The sequence below is a fragment of the Phyllopteryx taeniolatus genome, chromosome 1 (assembly GCF_024500385.1).
Source record: "Phyllopteryx taeniolatus isolate TA_2022b chromosome 1, UOR_Ptae_1.2, whole genome shotgun sequence".
Classification (NCBI taxonomy): Eukaryota; Metazoa; Chordata; class Actinopteri; order Syngnathiformes; family Syngnathidae; genus Phyllopteryx; species Phyllopteryx taeniolatus.
In genome coordinates, this window is record NC_084502.1 from 15,164,726 (window position 1) to 15,185,251 (window position 20,526).

Consider the following 20,526-nt stretch of genomic DNA (forward strand, 5'->3'; position numbering starts at 1 on the left):
TTATTCCTACATGTGGGGTTTTATGTTGTTGTTTTTATGAGCAGTGTGCTCCTAATGAGCTCCATATAGAATAGAGTAGTCATAGTTTGCAGCATTTTGAACAGCCTCTAGCTATATGTACACTTTATACCACAGCAGCAAGGTGCATAATGTAAATGATAACATAGGCCTGACTGGACCATGTTGTATTGTACTGAAACTGTAAAAAGAAACTAAAGCTATGTGATGTAATAATAATTAGGAAATATATGACAATACTGTATGCCTAACCATAAATATTGTACATATGACTATCAAAGTATAAAGGTTATAAACATCAATCCATCCATTTTCTATATCACTTATCCTGTTCAGGGCCACGGGGAGCTGGAGCCTATCCCAGCTGACCCTAGGCGAAAGGCAGACTACACCATGGACTGGTCGCCAGTCAATCACAGCACACCTAAATAGAGAGTTGACCATTCACACTCACATTTACACCGTCAATGAGTGGGAACAGAACTCAAACTGCCAGCACCAAAGTCAGGCAAGTTTACCACTACACCATCGATGACCTGTGTTATAAATATTAAACAATTTGTACTTTTTTGTTTGGTAGAATATTGTGTCTTGTATAACAATGCCAATAAATTGCTTCCTTGATATTGTTATTTCCTTTTTAAATGATACCCCATTTGTAAGGAACATGCATTTGTGGAATAAGCACCATCAGTGAGTCTATACAGTGTGGCCAAAATGTGCTCTTCACTGGCACCACTTAACAGCTTCTGTGCTGTTGCTATTAACTCTCCTGCTGACAAACTGGTGCCTGATTATAGAGGGATGACGGTGGGGCAACATTCATCACTGGAAAAATTAGGCTTGTCATCATTGAAGGAAATCTCATACCGCCACAGTCTCCCATATGGCAATGCTTGCCCTTACAGTGGTGTTTATCAAAAGTTGTTTGGGAGTAGAAAGACTGGAGTGGCCCGCCAGCAGTCCTGACCTTGTGCCAACGTGTGGGATCCGTTTGGGTGTTCTGTTCGTTCTCGAGCAAGCATCACAACCATGTTGACGGAGTGGAATGCCATCCCACAGCAGCGTGTGACCAGGCTGCTATGCCTGTACAGTACCTGTATATGTTTCTATCCACATGCTATCAAGTTTCCTAACTGTTTGTTAAAACAAATTGTATATCTCTTGTACTGTATATGCCATTGTAGCTTACCCCAAAAAGCATTATGTACACTGTATGGTATGTTTTCTTTGACTACTTCTGACGAGCCTTTGTCATGCTCCAAAAATGACTTTTGTCATAAAGTATCTTGCTGTCTTGTTTCCTTTCTTGTTTTGGTATCTTGTAGTTGCTTTCAGTTCACTTCCCTGCTCCGTTTGATCACTTCTAGACAGCAGATTGTTTTCACCATGTCAAACTTGAGAAATGAGCAATGCTCCCAGTGGCACCGCTCTGGCACTCGCAGTGTAATGTGCACTTAAGTGGCAGCAACACAGTCTTTGAAGCACAGGTTTTGCTTGACTTGAGGGCAGATTAAGACACAGCGAGGTGAAAAAAAGAACAAGAAAAAAAAAAAAACATTCCCAAGGAGCTGCGTACTCACCTTGTTCTCCTCAGTGTCTGTGGAAGCTTGGAGCTGCATTTTCCCTTGCGTGTGTGCGCTGCTGTCACAGGTATGTGTTTGGGTCTCAGAGTCTGTGACACTGAAAGTGCGTGATGCACTTTCCTCCCTCATTCAGTTTACTGGTCACTTGTCAAAGATGAAAACAAACTGAAAGGACTTTCGGCTCGTGCTGCATTGTCATCAACAGTTGTCCTTATTGGCCTTTTCGAGACGTTGGGATGCTCTCTTTAAACTCCGCAAGTGTTTCCACACCTTCTGTATGGCGTTCTCCTCCTCTTGTTTTCAGCTTTCCTTCACCATATCGAAATGCTTGCCATGGTTTGTCCCTCAAGCTGCACTGCACTGTCTCCTCCCCTTCTCCTCCTCGCTCCCCTCCTTCTCATGCATATTTGCTCTCTCTGGATGCGCTTGAAGGATTATCAGAGTGTTCCACTTACCCCCCTACTTGCCCCTGCTCAGCCAATCTTACAGAACCAATACAAGATGAAACATTTGCTTTGCCCACCAACTCAGACTAATATGACTGATTATATCCTGTACTGGGTTTTCAGAAAGTCACTGCATAATATTATTATATTTTTAGGAGTTCAGGAGTTTCTGTATGTATTCTATATTGAAACATGTCTGTCAGAAAAACTGATCATCCTGAGAGCTAAGAGGAAGTTAACAAGTTCTACAGCAACGGTCTGCAACCCGCAGCTTCGGAGCTGCATGTGGCTCTCTAAGTCTTTTGCTGTGGCTTTGGAAAATAGATCATTAGTATTATATTTTATTTTTTTTAGTTAATTCATTTTTCAAATGTAATTCAAAATTTGAAGATGTTGGTGCTCTTGTAACATTTAAAATAAAACCTAATGCATCACAACCGCCAATCTGAGACACCTGGTGCCAAAATTTGTTGAGCTATTCGACCCCTGGTAGGTAAACCGTGGATAAACCTAAGAAAGGAAAACATTACAAAGAAAGCAGAATGTTTCATGCTATGTGCTACATAAACTATTTTAAAAACACTCACAGCTAACAGTTGACATCTTACAATCTTGAAAATGAAGGTGACGTCTACAGCTGCCGACGCTGTACGCTGAGGTTAAGAAGCAAAAATCACATTAACCAGGTACAACATATATTGTAATTGGCTACTATTTTGCCAATGTTTTACATTGTTAAGTGAAATAGTCATTTTTAATTCATGTTCACAGCTGACTGAACACTCCACACGTGATAAAATGATGATAGAAAACAGAAGCAGACTGTATTTTTGGTTTGCATTTGGTTTGCATTTGCTGTAGATGGATAATTTAAGTTTGGCTTGAATAGAACGTTCGTTTAAAAGATTTATTTATCAATTATGTTTTGGCATAGAAGCAAAAAACAAATATACATGCAGTGTTATCCTCACTTTAGATGTCAGAGTTTTTGTGGCTCCCTATGTTTGTTCTTGTTCTGGTTGTTCTTTGTGGTAGTGGTGTTGGTGGTGGTGTTGTTGCTGTTGTGTGAGACAGTCCAAATGGCTGTTTGACTATTTAAGATTGCCAACCCCTGTTCTAGAGCATTTGTCCAGTTCTCTGAAATACTTAACCTACCGAAATTAGAGCAGCACCAGCAACAGTCACTAGTGTATCCAAACAGTAATTACCAGCTTTATTGCTGACAAAGGATTACAGATTGAAAATGGTTCTTTTTTCAGTTGGGTCAATTGTCAAACTGAAGAGTTTTCATTCATTCATTCATTTTCCGTACAGCTTCTCCTCACAAGGGTCGCGGTCTTGCTGGAGCCTATCCCAGCTATCTTCAGGCGAGAGGCGGGGTACACCCTGAACTGGTCGCCAGCCAATCGCAGGGCACATATAAAAAAACAACCAATCGCACTCACATTCACACCTACTGGCACTTTAGACTCTTCAATCAACCTACCCTGCATGTTTTCGGGATGCGGGAGGAAACCGGAGTGCCCGGAGAAAACCCACGCAGGCACTGGGAGAACATGCAAACTCCACACAGGCGAGGCCGGATTTGAAACCAGGTCCTCAGAACTGTGAGGCTGATGTGCTAACCAGTAGTCCAACGTGCCGCCACAGAAGAGGTTGGGGTTTTTTTTCAAATAAAATGTTCCGTGATATTACTTGATTATTATTTGACAGTTCTCTTGAGATAATCAGCGCCTGCTGGTCTCAGTCTCAGATATTTGTGTTTATGTTCGTGTGGCAATTTTGACTTGAGTCAGGTAACATTATTTTTCCTGAGCAATAGGAATTGAATCCTCATATTACTATTTTTTTCTGATAATATAACTATTCCTTGTGGCAACTCCAATATTCTTTCATACCCAGCCTATCATTAAAGAATGGAACAGTAATAATAATGCAACATGCATACTGGTATCATTATAAATACTGTGTAATGATTAAGTAAACGAGTATTGTGAGGTACTTTTTAATTTTCAAGGGGATGGAAAATAATGAATCAATGACAGAACCAACTGTCAATTATTCTGCAAAGTTGATCATGTTGAAATTTAACTGATAAGACGGTGTAATTGCAATTTCCTGACCTTTTAGCTAGCGAGCAAGATACGTGTGCATGTGGTCTATATTGGGACCAACAGATAGTGTCCTGTAATGCAGCCCCATCACTGTCCCAAACCCCACTGGCAGTGACAGGCAATTGGAGTACAAATCACATTACAAGACCATTAAAGCTGTATATATAGGCGACGTAGGGGAGGCCATTCCTCTGTTATAAAGGTAATAACACTCAATGTTACTGTAGGGCTAATTATGATGTACCAACTCAGCGAGGCCAAATACAAATAGAGACAAAGAGTCACTAGCTGCCGGCTAAATGGGCAAGGACATTTTTTTAATGTTATGGCTGCAATAACAGTGAATCTCTGGTGAAATAGTCAATATAAACAAAAAGCAGAAAGACACCAGGAGGCGTTCAAGACACTCAAACACTAATCAGCGTTTCCCTTTCATTCATACAGTCACAGGGAAAGTGAGAGTGTTGAATAATGTTTCCACATCAATGTAAGCACATATACTCTCTGACTTGAAGTAAAACATTTTCTGGGGCATCTGCAGGCGATAAATTCCTCTTTGTGAAAACATCAAACTATCCCAAAGTTGTTTTCTTATTGCATTTTCTAAACAGTTGCGTGCCTCACATTCTGAGACTGTGCATTGCACCTCAGGGAGCCTATTGCCTTCAAATTCGAGCAGCACTCTCAGCTCCAGTGAGTGTCAGTCTCATATCAATCATATCCATCCACCCATTTTCTATACCGCTTATTCTGTTCAAGTGAGTTGGAGCCCATCCCAGCTAATCTGGGGCGAAAGGCCGACAACACCCTGGACCGGTCGTTATAAATCCCAAGGCGCACATTGAGACAAACCATTTGCACTGACATTTACACCGTTACTCACTGGGAACTGAACAGAGCCAACCTTCATGGAAGACAAGTAAGTGAACCACTACACTATCAGTGATTAGTCTTCTCTCCATTACAGTATTGTAAAATTAAACAGGAAAGATGAATCTAAATGTATTGTATATGTTCCTTGCTGCAAGGGCAAATGTGCTAGCTTGCTGCTCCTTTGGCCCCCTCTCCTGGCCATTGGGTCATATGACACAGAGTAGACGGATCTTGTGGATTCAACTGCTGGCTAACTAAAAAGAGCGGCAGCTAACGACAACTATGTGAACATTGTTTTGGTAACACAAAAGGCTGGTAATATCTTGTTGTGTCAACCACTATTAAGCTAATAGTGATAAAGTAGTGAAGGAGTGCAGTTCAAAAGCTAAATTTAAAAGATCAACGAAACAGTTAATGCAGCTTATATATACACATTTATTTCCGGGCTTTTGGGGGCCAGATAAAGTGACATTGTGGGCCAGAGCTTGCCTGCAGGCTTTGTGTTTGACACCTGTGTTCTAGATTCATACACCAATCATATCATTTTCAGAAGTCATAATGGTTAGTTTCAAGAGGCAACAATGGCTCCTCCACTCAATGAATGTGTGGACAAATGCCAGAACTGAGCATCAGTTTAAGCATATAGTGCTGTTAAGCTCCAAATTAGTCCAACCCAGGCCAGATTTTGACTTAGAGTTCATTTTTATTTGGCAAATGCACCTTTTAGCTACACTATAATATGTGTTAGGGAGCTACTGTAGATGTTTTTTTTTTTTGTTTTTTTTAATTCCACTACCATCTTTCCTATAATAATGACCTGGGCAATTCTTAGCAATACTCTCCAATCATTTGCACCATCCGAATCAAAGATCATGAAGTTTGGCACTTTCAGAGGATATGTCATCAGATTTTATTAAGAACGCAGGAGCCACTTATTTGATAAGTGAAATACTACAACTATAGTACAGAGCGTTCTTAGTTATTTGCCATCTACAATCAAGGTGGTGACTGTGTGGTTGAATGCTTATCAAGTGGAGGCAAGCCTGACATCATTCCACACTGAGAACAAAGCTTAGTGGTTTAACATATTGATGAGAAATGTGCTGACATTCTCCAGTGTAGTTTGGTGGAGCAACATTATGCTGAATTGATGAAGTGCTGAATGCTTCCACTGTCTGGTTTGAATTATGAACATCTTTTCAAGGCCTGAGGGGAGAAGGAAAGTCCCAGTCTGTCACAATAAAAACAGAATCAAACAAACTGTGCTTTTTAAAGTACACAGCTCTGGAGCTACCTTTTGGATTACCGGCCTTGACTCGTACAGTAACAAACTCCTAAATTCCATCATAGCAGCCTTAAAAATGTCAATGGGAATAGTAATGATATTGATATTTTTTTTGATTTATTTTGTTTTCTAACAATGAGATGCAAACAAAGTAATATAATAAAATGCTTTTTATATACAGTGCTGTGAAATAGTATTGGACCTGTTATAAAAGTCTTAAATTTTTGCATAGTTTTGACCCTATAATGTTTAAGATCAACATAAAAATGTAAATATCAAACAGAGATAACCCAAGCAAACATAAAGTGCAGTTTTTAAATAATGATTTTATTTATTATGGAAAAACATACAAATTTGGGGGGAAAGCTGAGGTCATTTTAACGGACCATGCCAAAGCCTGATTACCTCCAGACCTGTTCAATCAAGAAATCATTTAAATAGAACCTGCATGACAAAATGAAGTTGGCAATAAGATCTCAAAAAGCTGCAACAAAATGCCACGATCCAAAGAAATTCAAGAACCAATGGGAAATAAGTAATTGACATCTATCAGTCTGGAAAGTGTTACAAAGGCCTTTCAAAAGCTTTAGGACTCCAGCAAACCACAGTGAAAGCCATTGTCCACAAACGGAGAAAACATGGAACAGTGGTAATAAATCCAAAATTACCCCAAGAGCACAGCGACAACTCATCCAGAAGGTCACGAAGGAATCCATGACAACATCTAAAGAGCTGCAGGACTCCCTTGCCTCAGTTAAACTAGTGTACATGACTCAACAATAAGGAAGAGACTAGGCAAAAATGGCATCCATGCCTGTGTGCTCGACGTTCTGATTAAGGAGCGAGCACCCCTTCAGTTCACATCTTTGATTGGCCCGTGCTGCTATGTGCTAACATATAGACAAAGCTCCGACATGTTGATGTGAGGCAGCCATTTCGCAAATTAAAAGCCACACATGAGTGGTAATAACAACAGCACTGGCCATCAAAAGTGTTATGGAAGCAATTAGAGAAACACTAGTGTGTCAATTACAATGCAGTAACATTCCCACAGTGCATCTAATAGTGTGCATACGTCTGTCTCCAAACAGTAATAACACCAAATTGAGGCAATGAGTTGGCGTCATTCAACGTTGTCCCGGTTTCTCTTTTGGTTCTTACCGTGCTGAAGTTGTGGAATAGGCTAATGCTGTGTGGAGGAGGAGGAGGAGGAGGAGTCTCCATGGGGAATTGCAGAAAGGGCTTCATGTCCAGGTGGGGCTGGATCACTGTTGGGGTCCGCAAAAATGCTGGCACCGCTGCGCCGGCACGATGTATACCTCCTGCGCACAGAAATGACATCCTTTTGCAAACTATATATATTTTTTTTAAAACGTGGTGAGTACATGAGCTAAAACAATGCCTCAAATCGGCACAGAATAAACAATAATTTCACTCCAGAAGCAATTATTAGTCAGTGAATGCAGCACAAGCAGCACAGGGGACGTGTGGTTAGCACATCTGCCTCATAGTTTTGAGGCTAGGTGTTGGAACCCGGGCTCCTTCCTGTGTGCCATTTGCATGTTCTCACGTGTGTAGCGATTATGTATGAATTAAGAATTGTAATTAATTTAGGATAAAGTAATGAGCCAGGAGCGACGTTGGCGTTACTTCCGGTTTGTCGTAAATTTGATTTAATTGTTAAAAATCAGGCGGCACGGTGGCCGACTGGTTTGAGCGTCTGCCTCACAGTTCTGAGGACCGGGGTTCAATCCCCGGACCCGCCTGTGTGGCGTTTACATGTTCTCCCTGTGGCTGTGTGGGTTTTCTCCGGGCACTCCGGTTTCCTCCCACATCCCAAAAACATGCATGAATTGGAGACTCTAAATTGCCCGTAGGTGTGAATGTGAGTGTGAATGGTTGTTTGTTTGTATGTGCCCTGCGATTGGCTGGCAACCGGTTCAGGGTGTACCCCGCCTCCTCCCCGATGATAGCTGGGATAGGCTCCAGCACGCCCGCGACCCGAGTGAGGAGAAGCGGCTCAGAAAATGGATGGATGGATGTTAAAAATCAGGCGGCACGGTGACCGACTGGTTAGAGCGTCTGCCTCACAGTTCTGAGGATCTGGGTTCAATCCCCTGCCCCGCCTGTGTGGAGTTTGCATGTTCTCCCCGTGCCTGCGTGGGTTTTCTCCGGGCACTCGGGTTTCCTCCCACATCCCAAAAACATGCGTGGTAGGTTTATTGACAACTCGAAATTGCCCGTAGGTGTGAATGTGAGTGCGAATGGTTGTTTGTTTGTATGTGCCCTGCGATTGGCTGGCAACTCGTTCGGGGTGTACCCCGCCTCCTGCCTGATGATAGCTGGGATAGGCTGCAGCACTGAGGATAAGCGGCTCAGAAAATGGATGGATGGATGGATGTTAAAAATCAAACTAATGTCTCGAAAAGGGCACCACGTCAAATTTAACTTTAGGCGAAATGACGACAAACCTTTTGAATCAGTCTCAGAATCTCGAGGTTGCTACACTCTACGACATTTTGACACAATCTAGGACATTTTGAGTCCTAGATTACAGAGGTTTACTTAAATTCAGAACACACACAAAATACGACCACGAGTGGAATTTTATGGTATATTTAATGAAACACACAACTACAACTACAAGAACATAACACTAAGGGTAAGGAAAAGAAAATAAGGCGTACGAAAATGGTGGTCTCTGGGCTAAACTAAATGAGCATGTGAGCGTTTAAGTTGGGATTTCGTATGAAGCTAGTAATTTCCTCACAATTATTACGCACTGATGTTGTACATCATAGCAAGGATTGCAGTGTCGACTCACGAACGCCGATCAGCTGGTCGGGAAAGAAGCAGGTTCGGTTGAAGAAAACCAGATGCACAAAAATAAAAAGAAGTCGGAAAGGAAAGTTGTTGTCCCATTTGGGATGCGCTCATAATTTCCCTGCCGGTTGACCTGGTGGCGAGCCGAGCTCTGGCCCTCAGAGGTATGCAGGATCCATCCGGGAGCCGGCAGCTGCCCGTCGAGGCCCCGCCGACCGATCGTGGCTAGGGAAAGCGATCGGAGCCGCATGGTCGACTTCTTCGATCGAAAACGTCGCCAGCGTGGTTGCGGGGACGTTCGCGCACGTGGTGGCACCCGGAGGTGCCCGAGGACAAAAAGGGAACAAAAGAAGAGGGAGGGGTGGCCGGAGGTCACCCAGCTGGCGAGCTACCAGCACAGAAGGAAACAGAAGCCGCAACTCAGCTCAATCTACTCAACTGAGAAAGGTGTGAGTTTAGAGTTAAATACCCGAGGGGTGGGGCGTAGGAAGAGCGAGTGCCCACTTGGAGAAGACCACGCCCACCAGCCTGAATCTTGTCTGCAAATTTGAGTAAATGGGCTTTTAAAATAATATTCATCTCAAACACTCCCAACTTTGTACTCTCACGCATAGAATCATTGGTTTAAACTTTGTTCGTGGCAGATGGGTTGCTTATTGTTCAATACAACATTTCGTACTGTTTGATTTCAAATCATGAACGGCTTTCCAAATCTTGCGGAGGACCTGTCAAAGTGAGAATGGGGACACAGGCACCAAGGCATACATTTGGAATATTTCTACAGAATGTGCAAGATATAAAAACGGACATTATATCTTCCGTTAACAAACATCAAAGGCACGTTCACAAGTTCTGCTTGGAGTTCCTCTCAACGCCACTGGGTGGCGCCTCACGCGAATTGGTGAATATTAACCCCATAGTCTGCTTGAAGGGAGTGTCCCTCCAATCTTTTGGTCGGGGAAGGAGTCTTTTGAAGACAGGAATCAAGAGTTGACGGAAAGCTGCTAATTAGGTTAAGGTCCACTTGCAGCAGGGCAGGAGTGGGGGTCGCCAGTCTCTGTGGCGCCTCAAAGTTGCGGCGCGCATGTCCGCTACACGTGCTAATGTGGGTTTTATTTAAGTATTCCAGTTTCCTCCCCCCCCCCCCCCCAAAAAAAAAAAAAAAAAACACGCATGTTAGTCGTGTTTGTGTGGGTTGTCTTTGAGTAATTTAGCCAAACATAATGGCTAATGGCAGTTCTAGAGCACGCTGGCCATTTCACTAGAAAAAGAGCTTGTCTGTACCATTAATCCGAACAACAGAAAAGTCAATTAATTAGCCAGTCCCTCAATGATCATTTTAACTATGTCCTCTTCATTTCTATGTCTATTTTTCAGTTTACCTCTTGAAATGTAAATTACGGTCGGCATAAGAAATTTTGCTCACGTCACATCTTCTGTTTGACTGACCCTTTACAAATTCAAATTTCAGCTGTAGAAAACAAGGCTAAAATCCTCATTCAAGCCATTTCCCCTGTTTCCCCAGTTGCTCTGCCTTGGCCAAGGTCACGGCATAAAACGGTTTTTGTTTACTAACGCTGCCATGTAGGTTCCTGCCACCCAGAAGTACGCGTGATATCATTGTGAAAAGGTATACAGCGTTTGTATACTAAGTGTTAAGCGTGTTGCAGCAAAATGTGGACCTCCCACACCTGTGAACCCTGACAGTGTTTAATTGCCCTAAGAATGCATGCAAGGCTGACATAATGTTACATGCCTGCTCCCTGTGCTCGTCATCTCTCTTTATCCCTCCTTGTCTCCTCTTTAACCTCTGTCAAGAATGATAGTTTTGGGGCGCACACAGCAAAACTCAGCCTCAGCAAGCTCTCAGATTAAGCCTTTTAATATCCGCCGCGGGATTGCGGTGGTGTTTAAATTGCCCTCTGCAACTTAAAGCTTTTGCTGCTCTCCTTTTGGGGATTGCGCTGAGCTTCAGTATATTTTCTCACTCTCGCTTGTCTTTTCTCCCACTTGCCTTCGGAAATTTTTCTTGCACCTGGCTCGGTGCTCACAAGCTGTTATTTGAGGCTTTTTCAACACCTCTGCATTTTCATCAGGATTTAAGTCAGCTGAATGTGATCAGAGGAAATAATACGGCTTGTCCGTGGATGATGTTAACTGATGAACTCAACAAAGTTTGGATTAGAGAGAGTGACTTTGTCAGGCTGAGTTAAAGCGCTGTCAAGTACAGATTGCCTTCTTCTGTTGGCCTTGAGGTGGAGAGGACTGCATCATTACCTCTACTTAAGCACTTTAAGCACTAAAAAAAACATGGCCACATTAACAACATTGCTGCAGACATTAAGACAATCACATGGTCTGATTAAGAAATTGGACATAAATTTGCTAAGGTCGAATCAAGGCAACTGGATCGTTCTTGTTTGTTGAAGATGTTTCACCTTTCATCCAAAAGGCTTCTTTAGTTCTAAATTTCTGGTGTGGAGTCCCTCTAATTATGCCTCGGTGGGTGTGTTCCACCCATCGAGGCATAAATAGAGAGATTTCAAGCTTTTTATTGCCACTGGAGTTTAATGTCAAACTAAATGTAAAACAAATGTGTATGACACAACTTTAGAGTTGTCCGCTTAAATAATTGCTAACAAAAAATGCAAAACACCATAGACACGCTAACGAACAGCATCAGCGTTGCGGTGCTATAACCCTTTAAGCGACAGATATTTGAACACAAAGGGTGGCGCAACAATGTAGACATAGAATATAGCAAAACTCACAGGCATATATTCTTTATCCTCTGCAAAGAAAGACCAATTTTACTGCAGTTTACTGAGCTGTGACCATCTCCATGTACTGTGTATCCATATATATGTATTATATTTCCCCCAGGTGGCTAAGGTGAATACACAGGTGAATACACAGATTTGAATTGAAGCAAAAAAAAAATGTATCAAAAACTGTTTCATTATTTACATTTTACATAATTATGTAATTAAAAAACAGTTTTTTTTTGGAAGCTAAAAATAGATTAATGCCGTTTCCATTCATTTCAGTAGTGAAAGATGAGTTGAGATCTGACTGTTTTGAGCTATGAGTGTGGTCACTGGTCACAGAACGAAATAAACTCGTATCTCAAACCACATCATTATCTTTTACATTGCAGTACAGTACCAATACGCCCAAATCAGGTATCAATACGTTGGTTCGTCGAAAGCCGACAAGCCATAGATTTTAATGAGATGTGAATTTCAGTTGTTGCCTAATCCACCATCCATCCATCCATCCATCCGTTTTCTGAGCCGCTTCTCCTCACAAGGGTCGCGGGCGTGCTGGAGCCTATCCCAGCTGTCATCGGGCAGGAGGCGGGGTACACCCTGAACTGGTTGCCAGCCAATCGCAGGGCACATACAAACAAACAACCATCCGCACTCACATCCACACCTCCACACAGGCGGGGATTGAATATTTATTTTATTACTTTTTAGTTTTTTGGGAGGGGGGATAAAGAGTGACAACTGACAAATTAAAGGTATTCTTTCCGCTACAACATCATCAAGTGAGTGAATCCACCATTAAACTATGAATTCTGCAGCATTTGATATAATGTGTGTGTGTATGTGCGCGCGTGTGTGTACATAAAACAAACCATGGGACTGTTGCTCACCAGCTGCGTTATTCACCTCATTCATTCATTCGAATCTCTCTTTGGAGACGTCTTCAAAGTATTCATCACACAAATCGCTGCATCGTGTATGAAGGTGCTTGTGGGCTCGACTGGGTTTTTTAAAAGCGTGCAATCCATTTGCTTAAGTTTTCTTGCAATTAACATAAAGGCAAACACAGTCACTGCTGATTTAACAATGCCTAAAATAATCCTCCTTCCTCTTTCGGCATTTCAAACAAGAACACCAGGTTATTATAGTACATATATAAGCATTATTGCATAACATGATTAAGCGTATGTCAAAGGTGGCCGATAAAAAGAAGAATTATTATTATTGCAGAAGAATTTGTTTCTGTGCTTTTCTTTATTACAGGACTGCGAATATAGAGAGAGTATAGTCTTTTCCAATCTCAAGATAACCTAACAGGCAGTGCAGGTTGTGTCGCACCGCCAGCTCCCCCACCTGGTGCTGGGTGCATTCATGGGAGAACAATGGGCACAAGGCAAAGTGGGCATGCAGACACAGATTTGCTGGAGCTGCTGGCAGCAGTGGCAGCAGCAATAGCAGGAAGGAGGTGCCAGCTTGCCTTTGTGCAGGGCCGTGAAGCAGGCACCTGTCCTCCACATGCTCAGAGGAGGTGCGTTCGGGTCGACACGTAATGCACAACTTCGTTGCCGATGTTTGAAGCTGGCATACTAACAACAGAAAGGCTGGTAGGATTTGAAAGAACATCGCTCACCTCGCATTTGCATAACAAAAGGGAAGCGAATAGATATCATCTTGGTCTTTCTTAAAGTTCTTTGCCAAGTCGCAGCTTTAGTGATTTACCGTGAAGCGTCCATAATTGATGTTATCAACTAGAGATTTCTGCTGGCTTTGGATCCAAGGAAAACTTGCCCTACACAGTATACAGTATAAAGCAGTTGCTTTATATTGGGAACATCTTCACGTTTGTCACGTTCCACCTCAGACCCGCAGTTCATTCACTGACAGGGGTACAAACGTGATCACGTTTCCATTTTTAAACATATTAGCCATATATAGCCATGCACGGATCACCCTTTCCAAGCGTCGCAGACCGTCATTACGCCTCACTTAAAGGGAGTGAATGAAATAAGCCACCTTGATTGGCGGCGAATGAAGTAGGCTGTGTTTATGCCCACCGGCCCAGACAACCCCTTTTGTTAAATACCCCTATTGCGCGCGTCTGTGAGATTACGACAACCCGCCCCCTCACAGAGTTACGCTAGTCATGATAATAGAGCCCACATAGTTTTTAAATAAGGAAAATAGGACTCTGTAATATTGTGCTTTAGAAAAACAACATTAACCAGAATGCAAAGAATTAAACAGTTTGTGTATCACAATTCATTGTGACTGAGCGGCCCTTTCTGATGTGCGTGACTTGGCCACCTGGGGACAGTATTATACAGACATACAGATATACACCACATGGAGACGGAGGAGACGGTCACAACTCCTCAGTTATCTGCAGTAATATTAGTCGGTTTTCACAGAACAGAAACAATAAATACCTGTGAGTATTGTTATATTGTCTGCCTACATGTGTTACTGCACCGTTTGTGTAGGTGCTATTTATTTAGCCCATCTATGGTGTTTTGCATTGCTTGCTAGCATTAAGCTAAGTGGACTTTTGTAAAACAAAGTTAATCTGGTTTTGTTAAATACACAATTCTCTTTGTTTTATGTTTAGTTTGATAGTAACCTTCATCTGGGAATGGAGTGAGTGACTTGAGTTCGTTACCACCATACAGCGCTTGTATCTCAAATTTGTGCTCACAAGTCATAGCAAAAAAATGGCTCAACATAAGCTTGTATCGCTCTCATTCGTAACGTGCATCTCAAACCACCACTGTATTAAAAAATAAATAAATAAAAATCCAACAACAACAACCTATGTGCTCCTTTGCAAACCCATGCAGCAACCATGATGGAAACATGCTGGAGAGACGCTTTAATGGATGTCATATTTTGCTCGAGAAATACAATATACCGCTACTCTGTATTACGTTTGCACGTCAAGGTTTGTCTTAGGTTATATGTGATTTGTTCTCTTAACAAATCCTTTTCAGTCCTCGCCTCCCTCATGATACACTCAGCGTGCACACACCTGTGCCCGGGTCGACAAAAAACAGCCAATTTATTTCAGCACTGGTAGATTTCAGACGTATTGCATGAGAGAAAAAAAAAGTGGCCATGTACTATTCAGAATGGCTATCAAATCCTGCTGTCAACTTGGCTTCCCTGTCACATGAGCGTGGATGCAATGAGCTTTAAATGTGCTGAAGGCAGCAGACAAATGCATCTGACTCACGTAGTGTTGCAGAAGCAGAGACAGAAATCCCACGACGGCTCGGTGAACTTGCTCTTACACATACATATCGAGGATGAGCTAGTCAAGCAAGAGGCAGCATTCCTCTGACTCACACATCTCTTTGGACTTAGACCCATGTCCAAGATGAAGCAAATTATTCCGTTTTGCACGGCATCATTTACAAACGCGCTCAAATTCATATGAAAATTGCAAAATGTCGACCATTCTGACCTTAGATACCCTGGCCATCTTTTTTTTGTCAGATATGCTCCAAAATCTTGAAGATTGCTACCTAGACAATATGAAACCCCTTGGCTTAGACTCACTACTTTTAAAAAGATCCTGTCGAGTGGAGTAATGATCAACCTCTGCAGTACTGCATTTGTCCCTCAGATCCATTCTAAGCTGTCAGCTCAAATCAAGTCAAATTTAAATATATATTTATGCACTTTGTTGGAGTCAGCACAAGAGCTCCAGGTCAAGCTTTCCATCTTCAAACCAGCAATCCTGCAAAACTAAACTTTCAGCTAATCTGAGTTGTAAATGGCCACAAGAGGGTACTGCTGAGGTCCATGTGAGTTCGTAAATGCTCTGCTGAAAATCTTCAAGATTAAAAAAAAGAAAAAGTGCAAGCTCTCATCAGCATGTATCTTTACCATCTTTTCTTAATCCTGTAATGCTAATTATAATTATTCCCTGTGAAAGTTAATGCAATGTAGGTGGATATGGTGATAGAGATCTGTTTATTTAGCTGCATGGGATTGCTGTTGATATGCTTAAATGTGAGGATTATGCAGGGAATTCTGGGAAGGCTCAAACATGTTTCATTTCCACAAAAACTATCGGAAGTTTGCATGTAAGATATGTGCGCATGCACTGCAGGTGTGCCAGTGAGGGCGTGTTAAAAAGGTCACGGGGGCTTAGTTACTGTGAGACGATCCAGCAATCTCTGCTCAAATATGAGTCGCAGCATGTCCTCATTTAAATGAACCGTCCGCAGTGCATGGGAGCACACAGATATGAAATCTTGCTCAGAACTGCATTGTGTATGTGTGTCAAAAAGGGTCTTAAATATCCCTCTGTGATCATAGCCTGGTCCTTTTAGATTTCACCCAAACTACCAATTTGCAGAACAGTAATAAGCGAAAGTGCAGACATGGTAGTTTTGTGTGGTGAGAATCACAAAGGTCATTTTGGTTCATGAACAGAAACACCTGAATACTCCATCCTCAGCTGGCAGTTTTTCTCCAAAACGGGAACTTGAAAAAAAGCACTATACGGTACATAGGAAATTATTGAATTTTGAGGGAGGTTAAACCTTGAATTTACATGGTGTGTGTAATGAAAGGGCTGACGCAATAGTAATGACACCCTGGTGGGATTAATATGACAGTTGCAAGCGCCCCAAAAGCCCCTAGAAAGATCCCACTTTGAACTCCCATAAGTCGCTGATTCAAGGTATGGAGGATGTAATTGAAAGTCTGTTACTTTGGAAGACACACACAAGTCTTCTGACGTGAGATGAAGAGAAGAAAGAGTGTAGTTGAGGAATAATGTTTAAAAAAAAAAAAAAAAAAAAAGGAATGACTGCCTGTGACACGCCTATCTCATCTCACTATACCACCATGTCTGGAACACACACACACACACATGCACACACACACATGCTAGGGCCAATGCACGTGAACCACAGATGCACACCCCTTAATCCTTGAGATAAATCTCTTGCTGGCTCCTGGGCTGGCAGCAAGTGAACCTTTGGAAGTGGTTGGCTTTTGTTACCTGTGACTTGAGGGATTGTGTGTGTGGGAGGGGAGTGGGGGAGGGGGTCACCTCTCACAGCCACAGGCTGATGGTGACATGCACATGCATGCACACAGGATGGCAAATGCAACAGAGCTTCATTTGTAGCTCAGGTGCAGTCTTCCTCCGCTTTTCACAAACACGTCCTTTGACTTGGTAACTGTACTAACTAACCAGCGCTTTACAGCTTTACAGTAAATATAGTAGTGTAGTAGGCCCAATTGTTCAGCAAATGAGGTAGAATCTATATTTAATGTTATTGTAAGCCACTTTAACAATATGCACAGTTTAAACATTAACTTTGTGGTTTAATGTGTGTGTGTGTGTGTGGGGGGGGGGGGTACTTAACTAATGATTCAAATTGTATTGCACATAAGTCAAATAATAATTGTACTTAAATAAATGTGTGAAAACAAAAGAGTCTAAAATATTAAATGCAAATATATTGCACTTAAAAGTTAAATAGAACTGAATTGTACGAAAACAAATGTGCAGTACTGGGTTTTAAAAATATAAATGTTTAAGCTACTGTAACACTATGCACAGTTTGAATATTTTACTCAGTGATTCTTTTGCGTACCACTAAAGGGAGCCCGCTGTGTAACATTAGTGGTACTCGTACCACACTTTGAGAACCACTGCATTAAATTACAGTATGTGTCACTCGGGTTTTGGGTGAGTATCTGGGCCTCATGTCACAACATGCTTTCACTCATTCAGCACAGGATTTATATACAGAATGAAAATATGCTTGAATTGGCTCAGTCCCATCGCATTCCATCAAGATATTTATCTTCAAAGCGTGATTTAAAAAGAAAATAAAACATGTAATCAAGGCTGAACCGCAGACCTGGCACACAATCATTTTGTAGTGCAAAAAAGGTTTAGCCCGAGTGCTGCTGTGTTTATGTGGTGACTGAGACTTTTTGTGCTGGTTTGAGGTCAGCAACGACTAACAAATAGCTGCCAGGGCTATTAGAAGAAGACCGTCCGGGATCACAGGAACACCGAATTAACCGTGCTTCATGCGCCGCACGAGCCGACTGTAAAGTGAACGCATACAGTGCCAATGCTATGCTGTTTACCCCAAAATCAATACTCATAAAGAGAAGAACATTAATACACTCCTGTTTGTTTGCCCTTTTTGGGATATTCTCTCAGATTAACCTTTGGCACAAATCACTCTAGATCATTCTGTAACCAAGCTCGTGATTCAATTTACTCGCATATCAAATTAAATTTTCCAATTGAAATGAACTGAAGTGCCATCAATCTGTTCCAGCACCTGAAAAACCAGCACAAATATCCCTGCATAAAAACGTAACAAAAAAGAATGTAAAGAAATAAACAGATTTTATTAAGTGTAATTACTCTACATAGTGTAGTGTTCCCATGTTGGATGTGTGTCTGTAGCCAAAGGAGCTGGCCTTGGGTTGGTCTGTTGCTTTAGTGTGAGCATCTGGGTGTGAGCTATGGCCTACAGCAGCTCGTAGTATGCATTCTCATTTTCTGTTTGTGTTTGACTTTGTATCTTGTTCAATAAACGGCTGAAAGTGCATTGACGACTGTGGCTCTCCATGCCCACATGCATTACAGCGCCATTTCTACCAAACGACAGCTCCTTTCCTCGAAAATGTCTCAAGTTAGAGCACTCATAAATCAAGCCGCTATTGTAGGCATATGCTTATTATTGTGTTCAAGATAGGGCTGCACGATATATTGTTTGAGCATTGTCATCGCTATGTACGTGTGCACAATAGTTATATTGCAAGGTCCTGTGATGTTAGGGTATTGTATTGATATGCAAAGATTTAACTGTAAAATTATAAAGCAACCAGTAGAGGGACCTAGTTGGGCATGCTAATAGGATTACGATGTTACGATGTATTATAAACCTTCAAACAACACATACGGAGCAGCCCAGACTGTCGTATGTATACTTATCTCCTTGTATGGTAATTATTAATGAGGTCACGGGAAACAGTGTACACCTGCTGTATTTACAGTATCACTCTTCAGAACGAAATGAATGCACGTCGCAACAGACTATATTTTGAGGGATGGGGAAGGGTTGAGAGCTACCGCTACATCGAAAGGACAAACAACATGTGTTGTTTGAACTAATGTACGCAAAAATAAAAATACTAATGCATATTAAACCTATGTTTAAAATAACTGATTCAAAACAAAAATAGTGTTATGAATGTGCTAATGACTATACTAGTCAGTACTGTATAACTGGGCATGAAAAGAAATTATTTTAACTTCAAGTCTGGCTGGACTGTTACCTACTCAATACTAAGGTGCATTTAAATACTGGTAAACTTCACACAAATTACTCAGTTTTGTGCAAAATTTCTTTTCCACAGAAACTAATACAATCTGTCCAAACAATACAGAAAGGGGAAAAAGAGAAATGTGTGCTTGTGTTATCCTGTATTTTTTCGCATCGCAAGACATATCACAGGGTTAAAAAAAAAAAAATGATTCCCCAATATCGTGCAGCCCTTGCATAACACTTAGGGGGTTTCTAATAACACAATAAGTGAGAAGGTCAAAATATAATTTTAGCGAAAATCAATGTTCCACACAACTCTGTAGACAAGTGCGGTAAATAGGCCAAGGAGGATCGTTAGTTGATAATACAACAAATCGACAAGTGTTTCACACATTGTAGGAATTCATCTGATTCGGCCCTTGTGTATGTAATGTTATGGTAGATGAGTGATATTGATATTTTGATGAACATGTAGCATAAATGCATAAAAAGTTAAACAGATTAAATGGATGTCTTAATTCATTCAAGCGATTCCAAAACATTATCCATAACTCCAGTTGAAATATTGAATGTGTTTTTGTTTTGAATCCTGATACTGTAGCTGTGACATACATTATGTTTATGTTTAAAGGACATGCCCTTTTCCAAACAGGTTTCATCTGCTCTTGGGCATGCCAGGTCACAGTAACCTACAGCTTAAACTTGCATTTGTTAAGATGAAATTGTAACTGAACACTGATAGTATGTCACTGTACCCTTGGCTGTGGCCTTATCAGCCCTAAAAAAGATAATTATTTTTACTGACAATTAGCCATGTGAAGAGCATCACTGTACTTTAAATTAGACGTTGAAGGACAAAAACTGTTCCTGACTAAAAAACACACTTTTGTTCACTGAATTTCTTGTATGTTGTTTCATGTATATATGTTCCTTTTCAGGTAAATGCTCATCCATTGGCTTTTGTAAGAGGATCACAAAGAGGATCACAAAGCTGTCCTAAAGACATTCTTGAATGTCACGGGCTCCAGGCAATGCCTGAGACAATGATGGATGAACTGCCGAAATTCAGTACAAGAAGACCCAGAGCGTTATTCTGTTGTGTCTGTTGCAAGACAGTGATCCAGTGCAGCACAAGGGGATTAGGCTTAATGTCCTATACATCAGTCGTCCCCAACCACCGGTCCGCGGAGAAAGAATTACCAGTTCATATAATTTCTGTTGTATTGCAATTCGCGTGTCAATGTGTTTTATTTTGAAAATTGACCGGATCTTCTCCACCGCAACAGCTGCACGATTCAATTGACAC

At 41.5% G+C, this 20,526-nt stretch overlaps 1 protein-coding gene across 3 annotated transcripts in view; it reads right to left on the minus strand.

Moving 5' to 3' along the window:
* The window catches only part of znf385a (zinc finger protein 385A), a 75,167-nt gene that overhangs the window by 32,763 nt on the left and 21,878 nt on the right, over positions 1-20,526 (minus strand). The window contains exon 2 of one of the 3 annotated variants that reach the window (XM_061774727.1): positions 7,484-7,644. The exons of 1 other annotated variant lie outside the window; for it this stretch is intronic. In XM_061774727.1, coding sequence (XP_061630711.1) covers positions 7,484-7,644 — 161 coding nt within the window. Of the gene's footprint in view, positions 1-1,601; positions 1,956-7,483; positions 7,645-20,526 lie in introns of those variants that run through there. One more of the 3 variants, XM_061774736.1, reaches the window with a different exon arrangement.